Below are 17,201 nucleotides of genomic sequence, written 5' to 3' on the forward strand. Positions count from 1 at the left end.
TGCAACGATTTAAATCTATTTCTTTGGGAACCTTACAGTGGGTAAAAGAGTAGTAGAGATTTTTTTTTCCCCTCCAGGTTAAATTAATAGAACATTATTGCATTTAGCAAAAAAAAAGTTAACGCTCTACTATTTGGCATCTTGCATAAATGACATGCCTCATCATTTGGATGTTGCATTTCCATTCATAGACAACAAAGAAAACAATTAGAAATTATTCATCCAACTCACACGATTGAAAACTAAATTCAGTACATAAGTCTGCATGTTTGGAATAAATGTCGTTGAACCTATGGTGCTTCAATCATTACAAACAGTAAAAAAATAATTTAAAAACCCAAGATGAATTGACTAAGGCACAGAAATGCAGGTTCCACTTTGAAAGTGAGAGCAACACAACAGCGATAACTTTACAGTATTTCCTGAGATAAAGGAAGATTAAAGACAAACAGATTGTTTTTGCTTCTGGTTAGTGTTGGCAAACTTTTGGCTCACTGGAGAGAACTGGGGAGGGATGCAGGGTCATAAAACCACAAATTTTGAACATGGGAAGGCAAAGAGTGGGCACATAGGTGCCAACTCCCTAGGGCCCTGGGTGCCTGAGCACCCACAAAATTCCCCATGAAGGGACTGGGCACCCACAAATTTTGGTGCCAGGGCTATGCACACATCATCATGCCCACAACCCTGGGCCAAGCTGGTACTCCTGGCGGGGCATAAGAAGGACCCTGCTGGATCAGGCGAATGGCACATCCAGTCCAGCATCCTGTTCTCACAGTGGCCAACCAGGTGTCTATTATGGGAAACCTACAAGTAGGGCACCTGAGATTTCCAGCAACTGGTATCCAGGAGCTAACTGGGCGAAGAAAGAGAGCATCAGTCATCTGTCTTGACTCTCCCACTTTCATACAGATGATGCTTGGGCAGCTGGAGGCATTGCTTATATGGGAACAAGCCGGGAGATCATTAAATGAGATTGGCTGCAGGGCTGGTCTAGACACCTGCTGCTGTTTGTTTCCCTACCCTTCACCCTAAGCTCCCACAATAAAAAAACAATTTAAAACAACTTCCAACCATAAAAATAAGGTTGGTCCTAAAACATACACCTCAAGTTTCAATAGCCAAGGTACAGACATGTGCTCAGCATTCTCCAAAAACTGTATAATGAAGGTGCAAAACACACCTTTGCAGGGAGGGACTACCACCGCATAGGGGCTGCCACAGGGAAGGGCCATATCCCCCCAAGCACTGGTGGAGGAACTGGGGTGCAGAGGGAGCGGACCGCCCCCAGCACCACTATTCCGGTAGGGTGCCATCACGGCGGGCCCCCCGGACACATGGCATGCACCCCCCACGTGCTGGTCACCACGCCCCCAGAACACATGCCACGCCCCTGCAGGAGGCACGCCACGCCCCCAGGGGCGCCAGCCACGCCCCTGCCTACTCTCCACCCCCGGTAGCGGAGCATGCAGCTTCGCCACTGCCCCCAAGCCTCTGAGGGTGGAATAACTACCAAGAGTGCCCCCTCTGCTGATTTCAGCACCCAAGAGGGTCCTGTACAGGCGGAGGAGGTCTTTCAGATATTTGGGGCCTGAGTCATTTGGCCCCGCTTCTAGGACCAAATATTCCATTAGTACTTTTGTTTGGCAGAACAGGCAAAATCTGAAAGGGCTTGGTTTCATCATTCATAGTTTTAATGGAAGTTTTGAGATCTACATGCCAGGGCTGATGTGCAAACAGGCAGATTTCAAAAATCCACAAGACAAGAAACAAAATGGACCTCATGAAGAGGATTTATTGCATTCTTGCACAGGTTGTCAAAAGCTTCCTATCTATGACTTTCACAAGAAAGGTAGCAGCAGATTCGAAAATGGCTAAGGTGACTTGTTTTTCAGATGATTATTCCAAAGCAAATGCTGCAAACATGCTGGCCAACCTTTGAGGAAATTGTTCGCAGTGAAGTGGCAGCAGCAAAAAGCACAAACTACTTTTTATGCTTAGAATGTTGACAAGTTCAGCTTATGTAGAGAAGAAAATCTTTATGTTGTCCTATTGAATTTTCAATCCTCCTAAAACAATCCAAACAACTGAAAGCAGCTCTCTCCTGCTTTCCTCGTTTCCTTCGCACACAGGATTTTCAAATGTGTTTCACCACTAATAAATTGTAAATGAGGCTACAGTTCTAAGAGTAGTCAGTGTGTTTCATGGGTATTTAAACAACAGCATTAAGCACTATAGGAATCTGTGGAATGCAGAGGACAGATTTATGTGTCTTAAAGTGTTTCTTTACTGGTTTGTTATAAGCCAACCCCAAACCAGCACTTTCTTTCATATTAATCTGGCCTTAGAAACGGAGGATACTGGAGCATGACAAGAACAACAGAAATAAACTGGCATCTACTTAATAACTGTAACAGTGGATTGCCTTCAATACTAAAATATTTATCGAAACTAAGGGAGGGGGTGAGGCTGAAGAGAATTGCCTTCAACAGCCTGCTACCAGATCTTTAACAGTGGGCAATGTAATGCCTTAAGGTCTCTCAAACTGTCTTTCATTTTCTAGACTTAATGGCTGATTGCAGAAATCAATGTTGCCATTAGTAACAGAGTATTTGTTATGGCATGATTTCCTCTGTTGTTAGGCCTGCAGAATGATTACAATATTAGTGAGGTGCTTTTGTTATAAAGGGGCTGAAGATATAACTTTCAATTTACTATCCATTAGTTCAAGAGTCGAGAAATGAGAGATGAAGCCAGAAATCTTACCTTTCTTTTTTGCTTTGGAAAAAAAAGAGTGCCAAGGAAGCTCAATATTGAAGATAGCTTCAATGAAATATTATTTTGCTTTCCTGTTTGGTACACAGCAGGTTGACATTAAACACAACAGAATATTTTTTTAAAGAAGTCATTTCATCCTTACTCGTGTGTGTGTGTGTGTGTGTGTGTGTGTGTGTGTGTGTTTTCAGCTCAGGAGTGTGCAGCCTGTGGACAGCCACAGGGCAGCAATAGGGGCACATATAGCTTTTCATTCAACTCTACGTATGTCCCCAAACCGTGTGTATTCCTGGCCTCTGGCCTTAAACGTACACCACAATTAGTCACATAAATGAACCGTGTCCTGCCACTGAATATGGCCTTGTCAAAAGGCAGCAAGGGCAGGGTTTCAGGAAAGGCTTAATGGAGAAGTGAATGGGAGTCAGCATGTAGCTATCTACAGGCTGAATGTCTCTACATTAAATAGATAGTATTGCATATATCCAAATTAGCATATTAATATACAAGCAAAACAACAAACATTGCGGCTTGGAAGCTGCACACATTGTATATAGCTAGAGCAATCCTACTGAACTTAACAGTGTGTGTATGATCAAGGTGCCTTGCAGGATCAGGTCAAAGGGAGCCTATTAAGTCCTGCACCTTGTTTACACAGTAGCCAACCAGATGCACCAGTAGGATGCCCACTGACAGGATAATGGGCAACAGCACTTTCCCTACTCATCTGCAACAATTGATATAACCGCCTCCAAATCTTGAGGCAGGACACAGCCATCATGACTAGTAGCCTCATCCTCAATGAGACAACAACATTTTCCAGAGCACCCATTTGATCCCTTCTCAGACAAATGTTGCTAAGAGTTTATATTACCCTTTCACTTGAAAGTGGGAGCCTGTAAGGATGAGAACTTAGCAGTAATAGTGAAAAATGGAATAAAAAAAAGGAAAGGATCTCTCCCATGGCTCTTCTCTGTTTTATGAAAGCAACCACCATTTTTCACCACTACCACATGTGGAAGAGCTAAGTACAGCATAAATGGAAGGTTGGGAAGTAGAATAATACAAGGACAATGCTTTGAATAAGTTGCAGGCTTTGAACATGATATCTTTTTAGCAATGCTATCTTATTAGAATGTGCAGGCAAGGGAAAGCTTGGAAGAATTATATAAATTAGTCCAGATTGTGGGCAGGGTGGGGGGAGAAAGATTAAATTTGGCATACCTGAAGAAGAAGGTGAAGAAGGATGTGGGCTGTCTTCCTGGGCACTTCCTGTCTGAGAGAGGCCACCACCCATTCCACTTTCCTCAGTAATGTTGGAGGACCCAGGCGTTGTCGACCGGCTGACGGACTGAGACTCCTGGTCACTGCCTGACCCACGACGCTCTTCGATGCTCCCCTGAAGGATCTCTTCTTCCACCTTCCTGTCTCTCTTGTGGACTCTGGAATGAACGACGACTTGGTGGTATGTTCTGAAAACCCTGCCGCAGTCGGGGCACTCGGTTGGCTTCTCTTTCACGTTGCTGTGGCTCTGCATGTTGAAATCGAGCCCTTGGTTCATGCCGTGAGACAGAAAATCTCTACTGCCTTCCAAAGGGTCTAGTTTGTTTGACAAGTCTCTCTGATTGCCCATTTTAGTGCTGTGAACCAAATCAGCAGGCATTTTCTGCTTGGAGCCATCTGCTCCTACTAACACATACTCCCGCTTCTCCTTATCAAACATAACGCCGGCGTTTGTCAAAGTGTCTTCGTGGCTTCGCTGGATCTGGTGCTCTTTAGACAGAAAGCCATGCTCCATGGCCATGCCTCTTGCCATCAGCTGCCAAGCCTGATAGCTGTTTACAGGATCCATCTCGGCTGCCTTGGCTGCAGCCTGGAGCCTTTCTATACAGCTGGATTTGAGAGGAGGCACAAGGTTAAGACAGCCCAACAAAGAATGCTTGTCCCCATCAGTGAGGCTATGGCCAATGCCAGCAATAGGGGACAGAAGCTTGCCCAGCATTTCCCTCTCTTTCATGGGCAAGTCCCCCTTGTTGTAAGTTTGATTCTGCTCACTTAGACCCGCTTTGTCAGGAGGAAGGAAGCCACTTTGCAAACAGGATAAATACCTTGAGTACAAGTTGGCGTGAGCTTCCTGTGACATGCTGCTGATGGACACAGGGACTTCTGAGTCATTGGGAGATTTGTTTTTCACAGACAGCTTGTTCAGGTGGACCTTCATGTGGTTCTTCAGGAACCAGGGCTCTTTAAAGCGCCTCCCACAGATTTGGCAGCAGTGCTCAAACGAATCCTTGTGCTTCCTCATGTGGCCCTTAAGGAACCAGGCTTGGCTGAAGACTTGGCCACACACCTCGCACCGAAACTCATTCGCAGCCTGCTCTCCACTCCCATTCGAGCCCTGCCCCTGAGCCGATTCAGCAGTGATGTGCGCTTTCTCCACGTGGCTGATCAGCTCCTCTTCCTGCGATGCGGCAAAGTCGCACAAAGTGCACTTGTAAGGCTTGTGAAGGATCCTGATGTGCCTGTCAAGCTCCTCCCGCTTCTTAAACTTTCCTTTGCAAAAAGTGCACCTAAAACCAGCGGCGGTTGCCACCACTTCTTCCTGTACGCTGGCTGGCTTTGGAGAGGGAACAGGGTTGGAAATGTCGGGGGTGTTGTGATTAGTGGGCACAGACAGGTTGCAATTAGCCAGAGGCATAGGCTGAGAATGCGGATGTGCTTTGACGTCAGGCCTTGGTTGCAGGTGGCTGCTCTTCATCTGCTTGTCCCGCAGTATCGCCCTCTCTTCCAGCTCGTGCAAGAGCCTGTTTTCTTCTCGAACCCTCCCGCGGCCTTTGCCGAGGTTTCCGAGCTTGTGAGTGCGCAGGTGGATCTTCAAGTTTCCCTTCTGAGCCGCTCTGTGGTCGCAATAGGGGCACTTGAATGGCTTCTCCCCCGTGTGGGTGCGCATGTGGAGTGACAGGATGCTGTTGAAACGGAAACGCTTCCCACATAGGGGACACGGGTATTTTCTGTTCTTCCTGGCATCGTCCTCTATATCACTCATCTGGGACATGATGCCTAAGTTTTGTCCGTTCAAGAACTGCTGCAAGTCGACCCGCCCATTCAAACTGGTATCAACCTCTCTGCTAAGCTGGTTGGCTAACAGGGCCATCTGACTGCTGATGGGCTGGTTTGCTAAGGACACGTGGCTCTTGTCTTCTAGGAGCGTTGCTGTCTTTTCATCGGGGTTCTGCCTATTCTGAAGCTCTGGGAATGCATGGCTCAGCTGGGATGTGATCTGGTGGAGCTTCTGGCTCATTGAATACTGGCCATTGAGGATGGAGCTGTTGAGGTGGGCATCAGCTTCGGACACAGCTGAAGAAACGCCAAGGCACAAACTAGCTTCCTCCATCCCTGAAAAGACGAAGAAGGATTTTAGATTTAGACCTATGAAAAACTGGTTGCATTCAAAGTGCACCCAAACATATCAAAGAACTTCAATCAATGCTTCTATACATACATACCATATATATGCAGGTTTTGGTGTCCTCGGGTGTCTTCCCGTGTAAAAGTTGGGGTGTCTAGGCGACGTTTCGACGAGGTCTCACTCGTCATCTTCAGGCTGGTGTTTTCGGCTTCTTGTTACTGGAACAGAGCAGGATCTCAGTGTTTGAGTTCCAGTGTTTGAGTTGCTCTGTTCCAGTAACAAGAAGCCGAAAGCACCAGCCTGAAGATGACGAGTGAGACCTCGTCGAAACGTCGCCTAGACACCCCAACTTTTACACGGGAAGACACCCGAGGACACCAAAACCTGCATTCCTGTACCCGTGAAAATCTACGAAAGCAAATACCATATATATATATATATATATATATATATATATATATATATGCGCAAGTGTATAGTGTACTATTGTGATTATGTTTCGGCTTAATTATACAGTGCCTTATCATCCTGCATACTTTTTGATTGCATGTATTAATTAGGATATTAAAATGAACACATCATCAGTTTGGATATCTAACTCTTAAATAAGTCAGGCTCAGCTTTCAACTTCGTTCAGCCCCTTCCCTGTGAAATGGCACCTGTTTACATTTTCCAGTGTATATAAGAGAGAAATGCTATGCATCTTGCTTGCTTCCCCTTTAAAAAAACAAAAATAGAAATCCATTTATAAAACTTTCAGTCCCATTAAGCATATTCAATAAATTCCACATTCTACAATGAGAAAGATGTTTTTATGATTTGACCAAGGGTGGGGAGGGGGGGAGATGGCATGATATTTACTGGTACACAATAAAACAAGATAATGTTTTTGGGGGGGGGGGATAAAGTAAAGGACAAGCTTTCGAACAATAAAAAAGATTTTGCTTTAGTCAACAAAAAGTGCAGTAATATCTCATTAAGCTGATTAGTATGCGGCTTAGAAACAGTACTAGGTGCTGTAACACATGATTATAATCATAAAAATCCTTCAGTGTTTGCAAGTAAGCATTAACGAGGTATATTAAATTTTAAGGAGACTGCGACTAGCAGCTTTGCAAACCTCTGAGATTAAGATTTAACCCTTATGTTACAAAGCAATTGTTCCTCCATCATCTGAAAATGGTACCCATCTAAAGAGGCATAAATTACCTCCTTAATTTGTCACGCAGATCATTCAGATATTCATGGTTAGAAAAAAGTTGCTTGATTTTAGCTAACCGTCTTCATTTCGCAATTGGGGGAAAGAGGCGATCTAAGGGACTCTGATTAGCTTTAAAAGAGCTCTCTTCTAGAACTCGATAAAACCCAATTAAAAGCCAGGGAAGGTGTCACAGGAAGCTTCAACAAGTTTAAGTATTTTTAATAACTTTCTCAATATACAGTAATGAGTACAAATGGTACCTACAAACTGTGTGCTGCAGAAAATTAGAACTCAAAGCTGTTTGTTAAACAGGAGCGCTCCGTGCTGGTCAGCATAATTGTCCCTAATAATAATCTTCTCTCCTTGCCATTTTCTCTCCTCCATTCAAGGAATGGGGGTGGGGGGGATGCATCAATAAAAACTCAATTTTAAAACTGTACGAACTGTTACTTCTGAGATGCACTTAGAAATGGAACTTCTACAATCCAATGAAAACACACATTAAGATCTGCGCTCTAAATTCTTTCAGTCTTTCTGCACTATGAAAATGACAAAATTCCTTCATCATGAAAATAGGCCACTTAATCCTTCACATATTTCCAAATTTAAAACATTTTGGCTGTCCTACTTGATCCAGAGCAGGGGTTATAAAACTTTGTCAAAACAACCAGTAGTCTCTTAAGGGAAGGGACCTCTTTCTCTGCAGTGGCTCATGCAGCTTTTTGTCGTTTAACAGCCTTTAAACCTTATTTGGCACACCTGGGATCCCTTTGCGCTTTTTCTCATTGAAACACCAAATCTTGGGCCAGGAACCCAGAAGTTCCTAGTAGCCTGAGCCAGCATGGCCAAAAAGAAAGAATGATGGGAGCTGGAGTTCAATAGCATCTAGAGGGGCCACAGGTTTCCAACACCTGTCAAATATCTCTGCCCCCCACAAACCTCTTAAGCAATGTTTCCCACACAGCATTTCAAATTGCATGCTTATATTGCTGTACAGATCAGACAGAAAGCAGGGGTGTCTTCCTCCAACGCCTGATTTGTTTCCTCATACCAACTTCGAATTCACTGAAGCTGTTGGCTTGGAAGGTGCAAAGGCTGCCAGAACTATATAACACACCTCAGCTTTCTGTTTTTTAACCCGATGGAAGCTGGTTTGAGGAAAAGCACATTGGACAAGAGCATTTCTCAAGAAGCTACAGGATACCTATGGGTGCAGCTTAACATCACAGACCCTTGGCTTCAAAAATCACCTGTAGGAGCACGATGGAGCCAAAGCAAGTGGAAATGTGTAAGAAGCCAAAGATGATTTATTCCCTTGCAATGGGAACGTTGTTGCATAACAGGGCTTTTGGTCTGAGACTAGTAAAGGTAAAGGTAAAGGTACCCCTGCCCATACGGGCCAGTCGTATCCGACTCCAGGGTTGTGCGCCCATCTCACTTAAGAGGCCGGGGGCCAGCGCTGTCCACAGACACTTCCAGGTCACATGGCCAGCATGACAAAGCTGCATGTGGTAAGCCAGCGCAGCACACGGAAACTCCGTTTACCTTCCCGCTGGTAAGTGGTCCCTATTTATCTACTTGCACCCGGGGGTGCTTTCGAACTGCTAGGTAGGCGGGCGCTGGGACCAAGCAACGGGAGTGCACCCCGCTGCGGGGATTCGAACCGCCGACCTGACGATTGGCAAGTCCTAGGCGCTGAGGTTTTACCCACAGCGCCACCCGCGTCCCTCTGAGACTAGAGCGACACTTAAAAACAACAACATTCTTGTAAGAAAGAATACTTGGATTTTTGCTAACTGGACTGTGAAACTTTTTTTTTACAAGGCTGATTTGAGGTACAGGAACACTGGACTAATGCTTTGTTTTCCTGCTTTTTTAATGTCATTTACCTCTTCTGGTGGTGGACAGGGAAATATTAATACTTACATCTAATCACTGTCATGTAGAAGAAATCTCTAATGGTGAAAACCTATGCCAGGATCAGGACAACAAATCTGGAGGACACAAGGCAGCTTTTAACTTCTTTTTCTTAAACAGCAGCTCTGGATGGTGCCCAGAAAGCTATTTCTGGGACTTGGGGTGGTGGAGCTTCAAAAGCACTTTGCAATACAGCATGGACTGGGGTCTATGATTCAAATAAAACAAGGGCAAAAATCCCACTGGCTGTGCCTACACACTTGGACTTTTTAAAAAAAACAAAACAAAACAAACCCACATTGGATCCCAGCTTTAATATTCCAGAAGAATGAATGAATCATAATGCTTGCTGTGCTATATTGTGCATGTCCCGGCCTTGTTTGAAATACAACCATTTTTGCACCAAGGCATTTACTTGAAACCACCTACACCTCCTAATAACAATAGCAATCTTACACTGGTCAGTTGCCCATTATTTTTAAAGTGAAGGGCATGCAAATTTAGGAGGGATGGGGGAGAAATGTGATTCGGTTCACATTTAATGGTAAACCTACCTTGTTTACACTCTCCCCCACAAAAAGAGAGAACTAAAATGCAGTCATCCTTCAAGATTCACACTTCTCAAGTGCAGTTCTCCAGCCAAGTAATGTGTACAAGGATGCATATACACAGGTAAAGTATGCTTACAAATGCATGTACTAGTAAAAATAACAGTAAATATTGCATTTTTTTAAAAAAAAATTGTTTATCAAATTCAGTATTATGATTAGAAGAAATGCACCCTAAAATGCTGGTGAATTTTCATGAATATTTAATAAATAATAATAATATCACAAACTGATGTGGAAATTTGGAGAATTGAACTTAAGACTGGGAAAAGGAGCAAGAGGGAGAATCCCAAAATTTATTTTCCCATCCCTAATAAGCACCAAGGTCCATTTAATTGTTTTCACAGGTGGAAACAGAGATCAGCTTGAAACCATGAAGTTCTCATGTAAACGATGCTCTGACACCCATATTCAACTATTTTTCATTGCTGAAGGTTCTTATCCACCTGTTTTAAGCTGGTTTCATTTATTACGCAATAGCCTATTTTCCGCCAATTTAGAAGCCAAGAGAGTATTTGTTCTTTTCATTACAGTCATGCTAGAAAAATCTAATTGCCCTGCAATAGGTTATCAACAGTTCAAAATATATCCCGGCAACTACATGGTATGAAATTGCAGGCTGTGTACTCCATGATGTCTCAGCGTTCATCTGTATGCATATGCATTAGGGACAAGAGAGTTTTACGTGTCATTCTGATATTATATTCCTAAGTATATGTCCAACTTTACCAATCACCCTAAGAATGCTCAGCGTCTCCAAAAGGCAGAACATGGCAAGGGGTGGGGAATAGGAATTCACCAGGACCAATTACCAGAAATTAGAAAGATACCAGAAAATACCAGAAACTACTAGCTTTCCTTAGTAAACAGAGACAGTTGTAACATATATAATACACAATCAACAAACTGTAGCTGATCAGAAAACCTCATGCGGTCTGAAAAACAGGGCAGTGCCCTGTCATCATCTGTAAATGACACCCTTGCCCTTATATGCATGGAAATTTGCAACTGTTTTACTCAGTGTTTCCCTTCTCATAGAAGATCAAGGCCACTTGAATTTCTGAATACTCTGAGTAACTGCAGAATCACACCTTTTACCCTTTACATTTTACATTCAGCCAGTAGGAATGTTCTTGGGAGCAGAGATTATTTATCACCCATAGATGTTCAAGACCACTTTAGTCCTGAGTAACACTTGAATTGAGTATTATGGAGAAAGCCTTGTAGAATGGATGGCGAAATTTTGTTAAATAGGAGTCTTATTGTTGTAGCTGAGATGCAGCTTAACTAAGGTTGTTATGATGTGATAATATACTCCTGTTAAGAAATACAGAGCGCCAGACTCCTGAACCTTTTCAGGGTCATTAAGCAGCTGTAAACATTATTACAAAAATAAACCAGAGATTTCATGCTTACATTTTAGCCCAGAGCTGGGTGTGCTGAGCAAGTGCATTTTTTTTTATCTCTTACAATCAACGCTGGTGACATTTGGGCATCCAAACAAATTACATCACAAATATTACTGCACTGGTCAGGATACGGAATGGTTTATTTGCCAGATGATTAATAAATAAACAGTAGGGCGGTATGGTTGACCTATTCTTCGTTGACAGATATGTAGGCAATGCTAAAAGACATGGCTGAAATAGTTAAATCTTGGCAGAAGCAGGAAGGAGGGTCTATTCATCTTAACAGGATTATTAGACTCAATCAGCCAAAGCATAACTGACATTGCACTGGATTTTGATCTATTCTTTTGTTTTTCTTTCAATCCAGTCTACCTCTATGTGCAATAATTTGGTCAAGCATTGCTGGTTAATTTTTATTCACAAGTATCACTAAAATTAAGAATTAAATACTGCATGGGCAGTGATGTATTATATTGTAAATATATTAAATCCAGTTTGGGTAATATGAAAGGTTGAATAATGGGTACAACTTGTTGGGAGTAATGTAAAACTTCCAAGAGCTAGCTCCATCTGATCAACAGCATCATTAAATGAAAACATTTGACAAAAATGACGATTAAATTGTTTCCCCTTGATTTTTTTTTTTAAGCAAAATTATTCATTAATTTCTATAGGAGTTCTTGTGTAAGACTTAATCATATTTTCCGGCATCGCCTATGATGTTATATTCAAGTGTGGTTAGTCTTGGGTGTCAATTCATAACAAGCCAAAATTATTTATTGTTAAAAATAGTTTTAACCAAAACTAAAACAGATGCAACAAGCTGACAAGCTATGCAGTCAGTTTATTGCCAGTTTGCATATAACTCGACAACATCTCATTTACTTTTCCCTTTTTCACTGTATGCTTAGCTGAAAATAAGCAATGGATAATTGACATGGATGTTCAAAATTCTTCTAACTTTCAGAAATACCTATGTGTTTTTCTTTCTTTTTTTAGATACCTTACCTGTTGGAATTAAAAACAAACTATTTACAGACAGCCATTCTTGCTTAAAGCATACTAATCACAATGTAATCATAATATGACCACTAGAAGCCAAATGACAAACTTTGTAGAACAGTCAATGAATTGAAAAAGCAAAAGCTGGAGCCAGGTGCTGGGGGCGGGGCAGATTAGTGTTGCTCCCATGCCTTCTGAGGGTAGAGTGTCACTGCTGCTTCCTGGAAAGGGGTGGGGCAGGGCATGAGGAGCAAGACACTGTATGGACCTGGCGTCAGGAGCACTGGACTGGCTCTGCTGCCCCATCCTCAGTGTGTCTTGCTCCCTGCCCATTGCCCCTCTCCCTCGGAAACCAGCAGCAACGCTCAGTGTTCAGAAGGCAGGTGAGCAATGCCACCCTTTTCTGTGCACTACGGGAGCTACAGCATAATTTTGTTCAAACTATTAGATTTTACTTGCATGTAAAACAGAATAATATAGAGTACTACATGGTTTTTTTGGTTTTTTACCAAGCAGTGAAAATTGCTTTAATGGCAAACATTTGATCCAATGGAATTATCTACCTCTGGGACAAGTACGTACTGTGCATGGGAAAGAACTTCTGACACCAACATCTGCAGCAACAGTGCTTGGTGGATTATGCCCAGTGCAGGCATATCAGAGAACACAATGCTTAAGGCAAGCAAATAATGACCCCATGTCATCTTGGGACTGCCACTGGCAATTGTAATAATTAAACTCCCAATCATTATAATTCCAGTTGTTATTATTATTGCAGAAAGTTTTAAAACCCCTTCCTTTCATTTCTACCTTAATTATATTAACCTTCAGTTGGTCTAGAAAATGGCTTGGGATAGGAGACTTTGGGGACGTGGAAAGGCAGGAAGTTTCCAGATTCCCCAAATAGTTCTGGGGGAGACAGGGTAGACAATGGGAGAACTTTCATCTCACCTGCAGCATTGGCAAAGGGGATGCAAAGAGCAGAGGTTTGCTCAAGTGTCTGCCTCCTAGACTGGGGAGAAAGTATTTGAGCTTCTTTCCTTTCTTGCAGAGCTTATTCATAGTAGCAATGGAATAGGCAAACTGTGTTAAATATAAACTATGGAACTTGCCCCTAAAGGAGGCAGTGATGGCCACCAACCTAGATTATTTGAAAACAGGACTGAGCATATTCATAGGGGATTAGATGGGCCATTGGCCTGATCCAGCAGGCTCTTCTGATGTTCTTATGTGTTGAGGGGAGTAATCTGAGGAAGAGGGTGTTGGAAGCTAAGACTTTGGAATGAAGTGCCCAGAAGAGAACTAAGCAGAAAGGCACTCTCAAACCATAGGCAAGAGATAAGAATTGAGAAGTGGCCTCTGTTGTAGAACTCTAGAATATTTCCTAAGATCGGCTTGTGCAAGGGCAGAGGTTTGCTCAAAGGTCACATGAAGTGCAAGGGAGTTTGGATGGGATTAGAAGAACAACAATAGTCAGTGTGGTGCACTCCAGATGTTACTGGGCTACAGCTCCCAACATCCTGGACTGCTGGCCCTGCTGGCTGGGGAGTAGCAGTCTAGTAGCATCTAGAGGGCACCATGTTGCCTACCCTTGAGACAGATGGTGACAGGAGTTGAGACAGGAAGAGCAACATATTTAACCCCCTGCATAATCTGAGGGAGACTATTCTATAGTCTCCTCTTCTTTTAAAACATCATATGGCACAGAAAAAAATGATAATATGCAATCATCCAGTGTGAATTTGTCTCAGCCAGGACTGTAGGATCAAGCTCTTTGCAACTCATGCATGCACAAAAAAAGAGATGAAAGCAGAAAGGGTTAAGCCCCTGCAAATCAATCTGCCTATATTTAAAAACAATTTAAATCTGCAAGCCCCCCCACTGCCACACTTATGTTGATCATTTCATTTCCATTTCATAGGGGCTTAAAATGTGATTCTGTGCAAAACTAAGTATAATGTGAAATGCACATATGCAACAAAGATCAAAAGCAGAATTGAGAGTGAAATATTCATACAAGGTAGCCCGGCGAGATTTTGTTCACAGGGGTACCTGTCAGGAGCATAAACTCAGAAAGAAATCATCAAATAAGTACACAACACTATTGCTAAAACTCCAGACATACAAATGGAGTGTGAGTTGTCTGAAATGCTGGACTGTGGCCAGCTTGTTGGCTCAACTGACTAATGCTTTGGCCTTTTCATCTCCTCCAGGTCTCAGTTCAGTTGCTCCAACTACTGGTTAGGTCAAATGCCTGTACCTGGTGCTGACATCCCTGGCATTCGTTTTAGAAGCAAAAGAGATGGGGGGGGGGGGAGACACACAAAGTCCATAAGTTCCCTTTGACCTAAGCCGCTGAAACATCTGTTGGTTGAGTCATGAGCTGCTTGTTGGCCAAGTTTGACAGCGACGTTGCCTGTTGTGGATTATCTCTCTCAGTGGTAGGTGTCAGTGGAATAAATAGATGTGTTTCAAGGGAAAGAAAAGCTTTCTCATAAACAGAGGCTGTATACTGCCATACATGTGAAGTGCACAACGTATCCTAAACAATCCTGGGAACTGTAGTTTGCAAAGGGTGTTGGGAATTGTAGCTATGTGGAGGATAAAATACAGTTCCCATTACTATTATTCGGGGGGGGGGAGAGCCATATGCTTTAAATATGTGTTGTACACATAAGCTAGATTACTCTTATCAAATGAAAGTTTAAGGACCAATAACATGCACAGATGAAACCAATGATGAAAGTGCAGGTTGAATGGCTACGTTGGTGGGCTTTTTTGGGGGGGGGTGGGATTACTTAATAAAATTTCTGTTCATTGTAAGTGTATTTAAATATTCTACAAAACTAAAAAGGAACAAAAACTTTGGCTTCCTGGAAAGCTTTTTATATTGAAGATTGCTTTTACAGTTTAGAAGATCTTGCAAGGCATGGTATTCAACTAAATTTTACTCCAAGTAGACCCACTGAAATTAACGGGGCTAACTAAGTAATAAAATTTCATGGAAAACATTTTTAGCATCACTTTAAACTGATTAACTCCACTGAAGGTGAATTGCTGCGTTTCAAGACTGCTGGGAGAAGTCACAGCCTTCACAATAGAAGCCATATTTCAAAAGGTGGATGAATTGGCTTTGGTTATGCAATGATGAAAGAAGGGAAGCTTGTTCTTCATCGTTACTTTGCATTACCTTGAGCTGAATCTTCAGTTCCCGGATGAGATTACTGTCATTGAGTTGGACCCAATGCTTGTCCTACTCAGAGTAGACCGACTGAAGTTACTAGCCCACTAGGCTGCTTCACCCGTCAGGAATCATCTGGGGGCAGCCATTCCATCAGTCTGCCTCAGCAGGGACATAGGAAGCAGGGCTCCCTTCATCAGCTCTGCTGGAGGCCCAGTTACATTAGGCACCACCTGCCCTTGAACTGTGCCAGCCAATCATTATAGGGACAACTGTTCAGAAATTGGTGCGTGAGTTTGATTTTGATCTTCTCTTCCCTCCCTGCTCCTTTTCCCCTTGTGTGCTGTGTTTTTTGTTTGTTTGTTTAGGTTGTACGCCTGCAGGTAGAGACTGCCTCTTGTTTTGATGGTTATATAAGCTGCTCTGGGAGCCTTTTTGGCTGAGCAGCCTGGTACAAATGCTATAAATAAAATAAAATAAATAAAGTGCATTGTCTACTTTGAGTAAGTCTTAGTTGAATACAACCCAAAGACTCTATTCAGACCTCTGGATCAATTTGCAATGTCCAGACAAACAACAGCAGGTGTAACCCTCCTCCTTCCAGGAACCACTTATCCACAGCTCTTGCACCCTCCTCTGAATGGGCTACAGAGCAGGGAAGACTTCATAGATAGATTGAGGAATGAAATGATTTTTATTGATATGTGCCCTGAGTGTTCTTGCACTGCTTATTTTTTAATAAATAAAAGCATAAACCATTTATATTTGAAACAGTAAATGTTCAGTCGTGCCCACTATGGAGCATCAGTGCATAACATTATTCAACCTAATAATTACATGAGCATTTCAGACATTTGGATAATCAGAATTCTATATAAATGGTTGTTCTTCTTATATCTAGTTATGGTGATTGTGGGGCCACATAGAGGAATTAGAAGGAGAAAAGGATTCAGGGTTTGATTAAAAATGATCTTAATTTGATAATTCATGGGGAAGCTTCTATTTGTCTTGCTTTAGTCCCTACAAGCATTCATTATGGGAGAGAAATAGTCAGGGGAAATAGCGTTTTCCCCCTATTTATGCAGTGGACACAGGTGTCATGGATATATCAACTATTTGCCTAAAACCCAAAGACTTTCAAAGCTGTCTCAGTAAAGGAAGCAACCCTTAATTCATTTATGCATGCATCTGATTTGCCTCAGATTACATCAAGCACTGTGATGAGATATAACTTGACATACCCCAGTGAAATGTATAAATAAATACATGGCATGAACTTAAAGAAATAGTGTTCCTTTATAGATGTGACCGATTGCTCCAACACAATATGGACAGATCAGGGTGCACAATAGAACTGAGGTCTCAACACTGAGAGTCTGTGGACCACTGGAGGAATTCCATACGTCTATTGCTTGTGGCTTTCCCCCATTTCTATGGTAACATAGTCAACCAATAGGGATGTTGGGGAGTTCCAATGAAACTGTAAGCTGCCATGTCACGTGCCCAGAACAGAAATAAATATAATCAGTATTCACTGTTGTTACTACATTCAGTCTGCAAACATTTTGTAATTGATTATGCCCTTCCCTATTTGCACTGTGCTTCTTTTGCACTCAAATGAAAAGGGCAGAATAACATTATTGAAACCTGTGGTATTCACCACAGTGGACAGCACACAATGAATTTTGGCAGAAGACAAACT

General features: G+C 42.5%; 1 protein-coding gene and 1 long non-coding RNA gene across 11 annotated transcripts in view; one reads left to right on the forward strand and one right to left on the reverse strand.

Moving 5' to 3' along the window:
* The window catches only part of ZNF536 (zinc finger protein 536), a 538,171-nt gene that overhangs the window by 231,714 nt on the left and 289,256 nt on the right, over window positions 1-17,201 (reverse strand). For all 9 annotated transcript variants that reach the window (XM_081923977.1, XM_081923982.1, XM_081923975.1 and 6 more), the window contains one exon: window positions 3,997-6,168. In XM_081923977.1, the coding sequence (XP_081780103.1) occupies window positions 3,997-6,166 (2,170 nt within the window). In that variant the 5' untranslated portion in view covers window positions 6,167-6,168. The remainder of the gene's footprint in view (window positions 1-3,996; window positions 6,169-17,201) is intronic.
* LOC309377161 overlaps window positions 1-17,201 on the forward strand; it is a 312,807-nt gene that overhangs the window by 84,572 nt on the left and 211,034 nt on the right. The window lies entirely within an intron of this gene.

Source organism: Podarcis melisellensis, assembly GCF_964234715.1.
Source record: "Podarcis melisellensis genome assembly, chromosome: 8".
Classification (NCBI taxonomy): Eukaryota; Metazoa; Chordata; class Lepidosauria; order Squamata; family Lacertidae; genus Podarcis; species Podarcis melisellensis.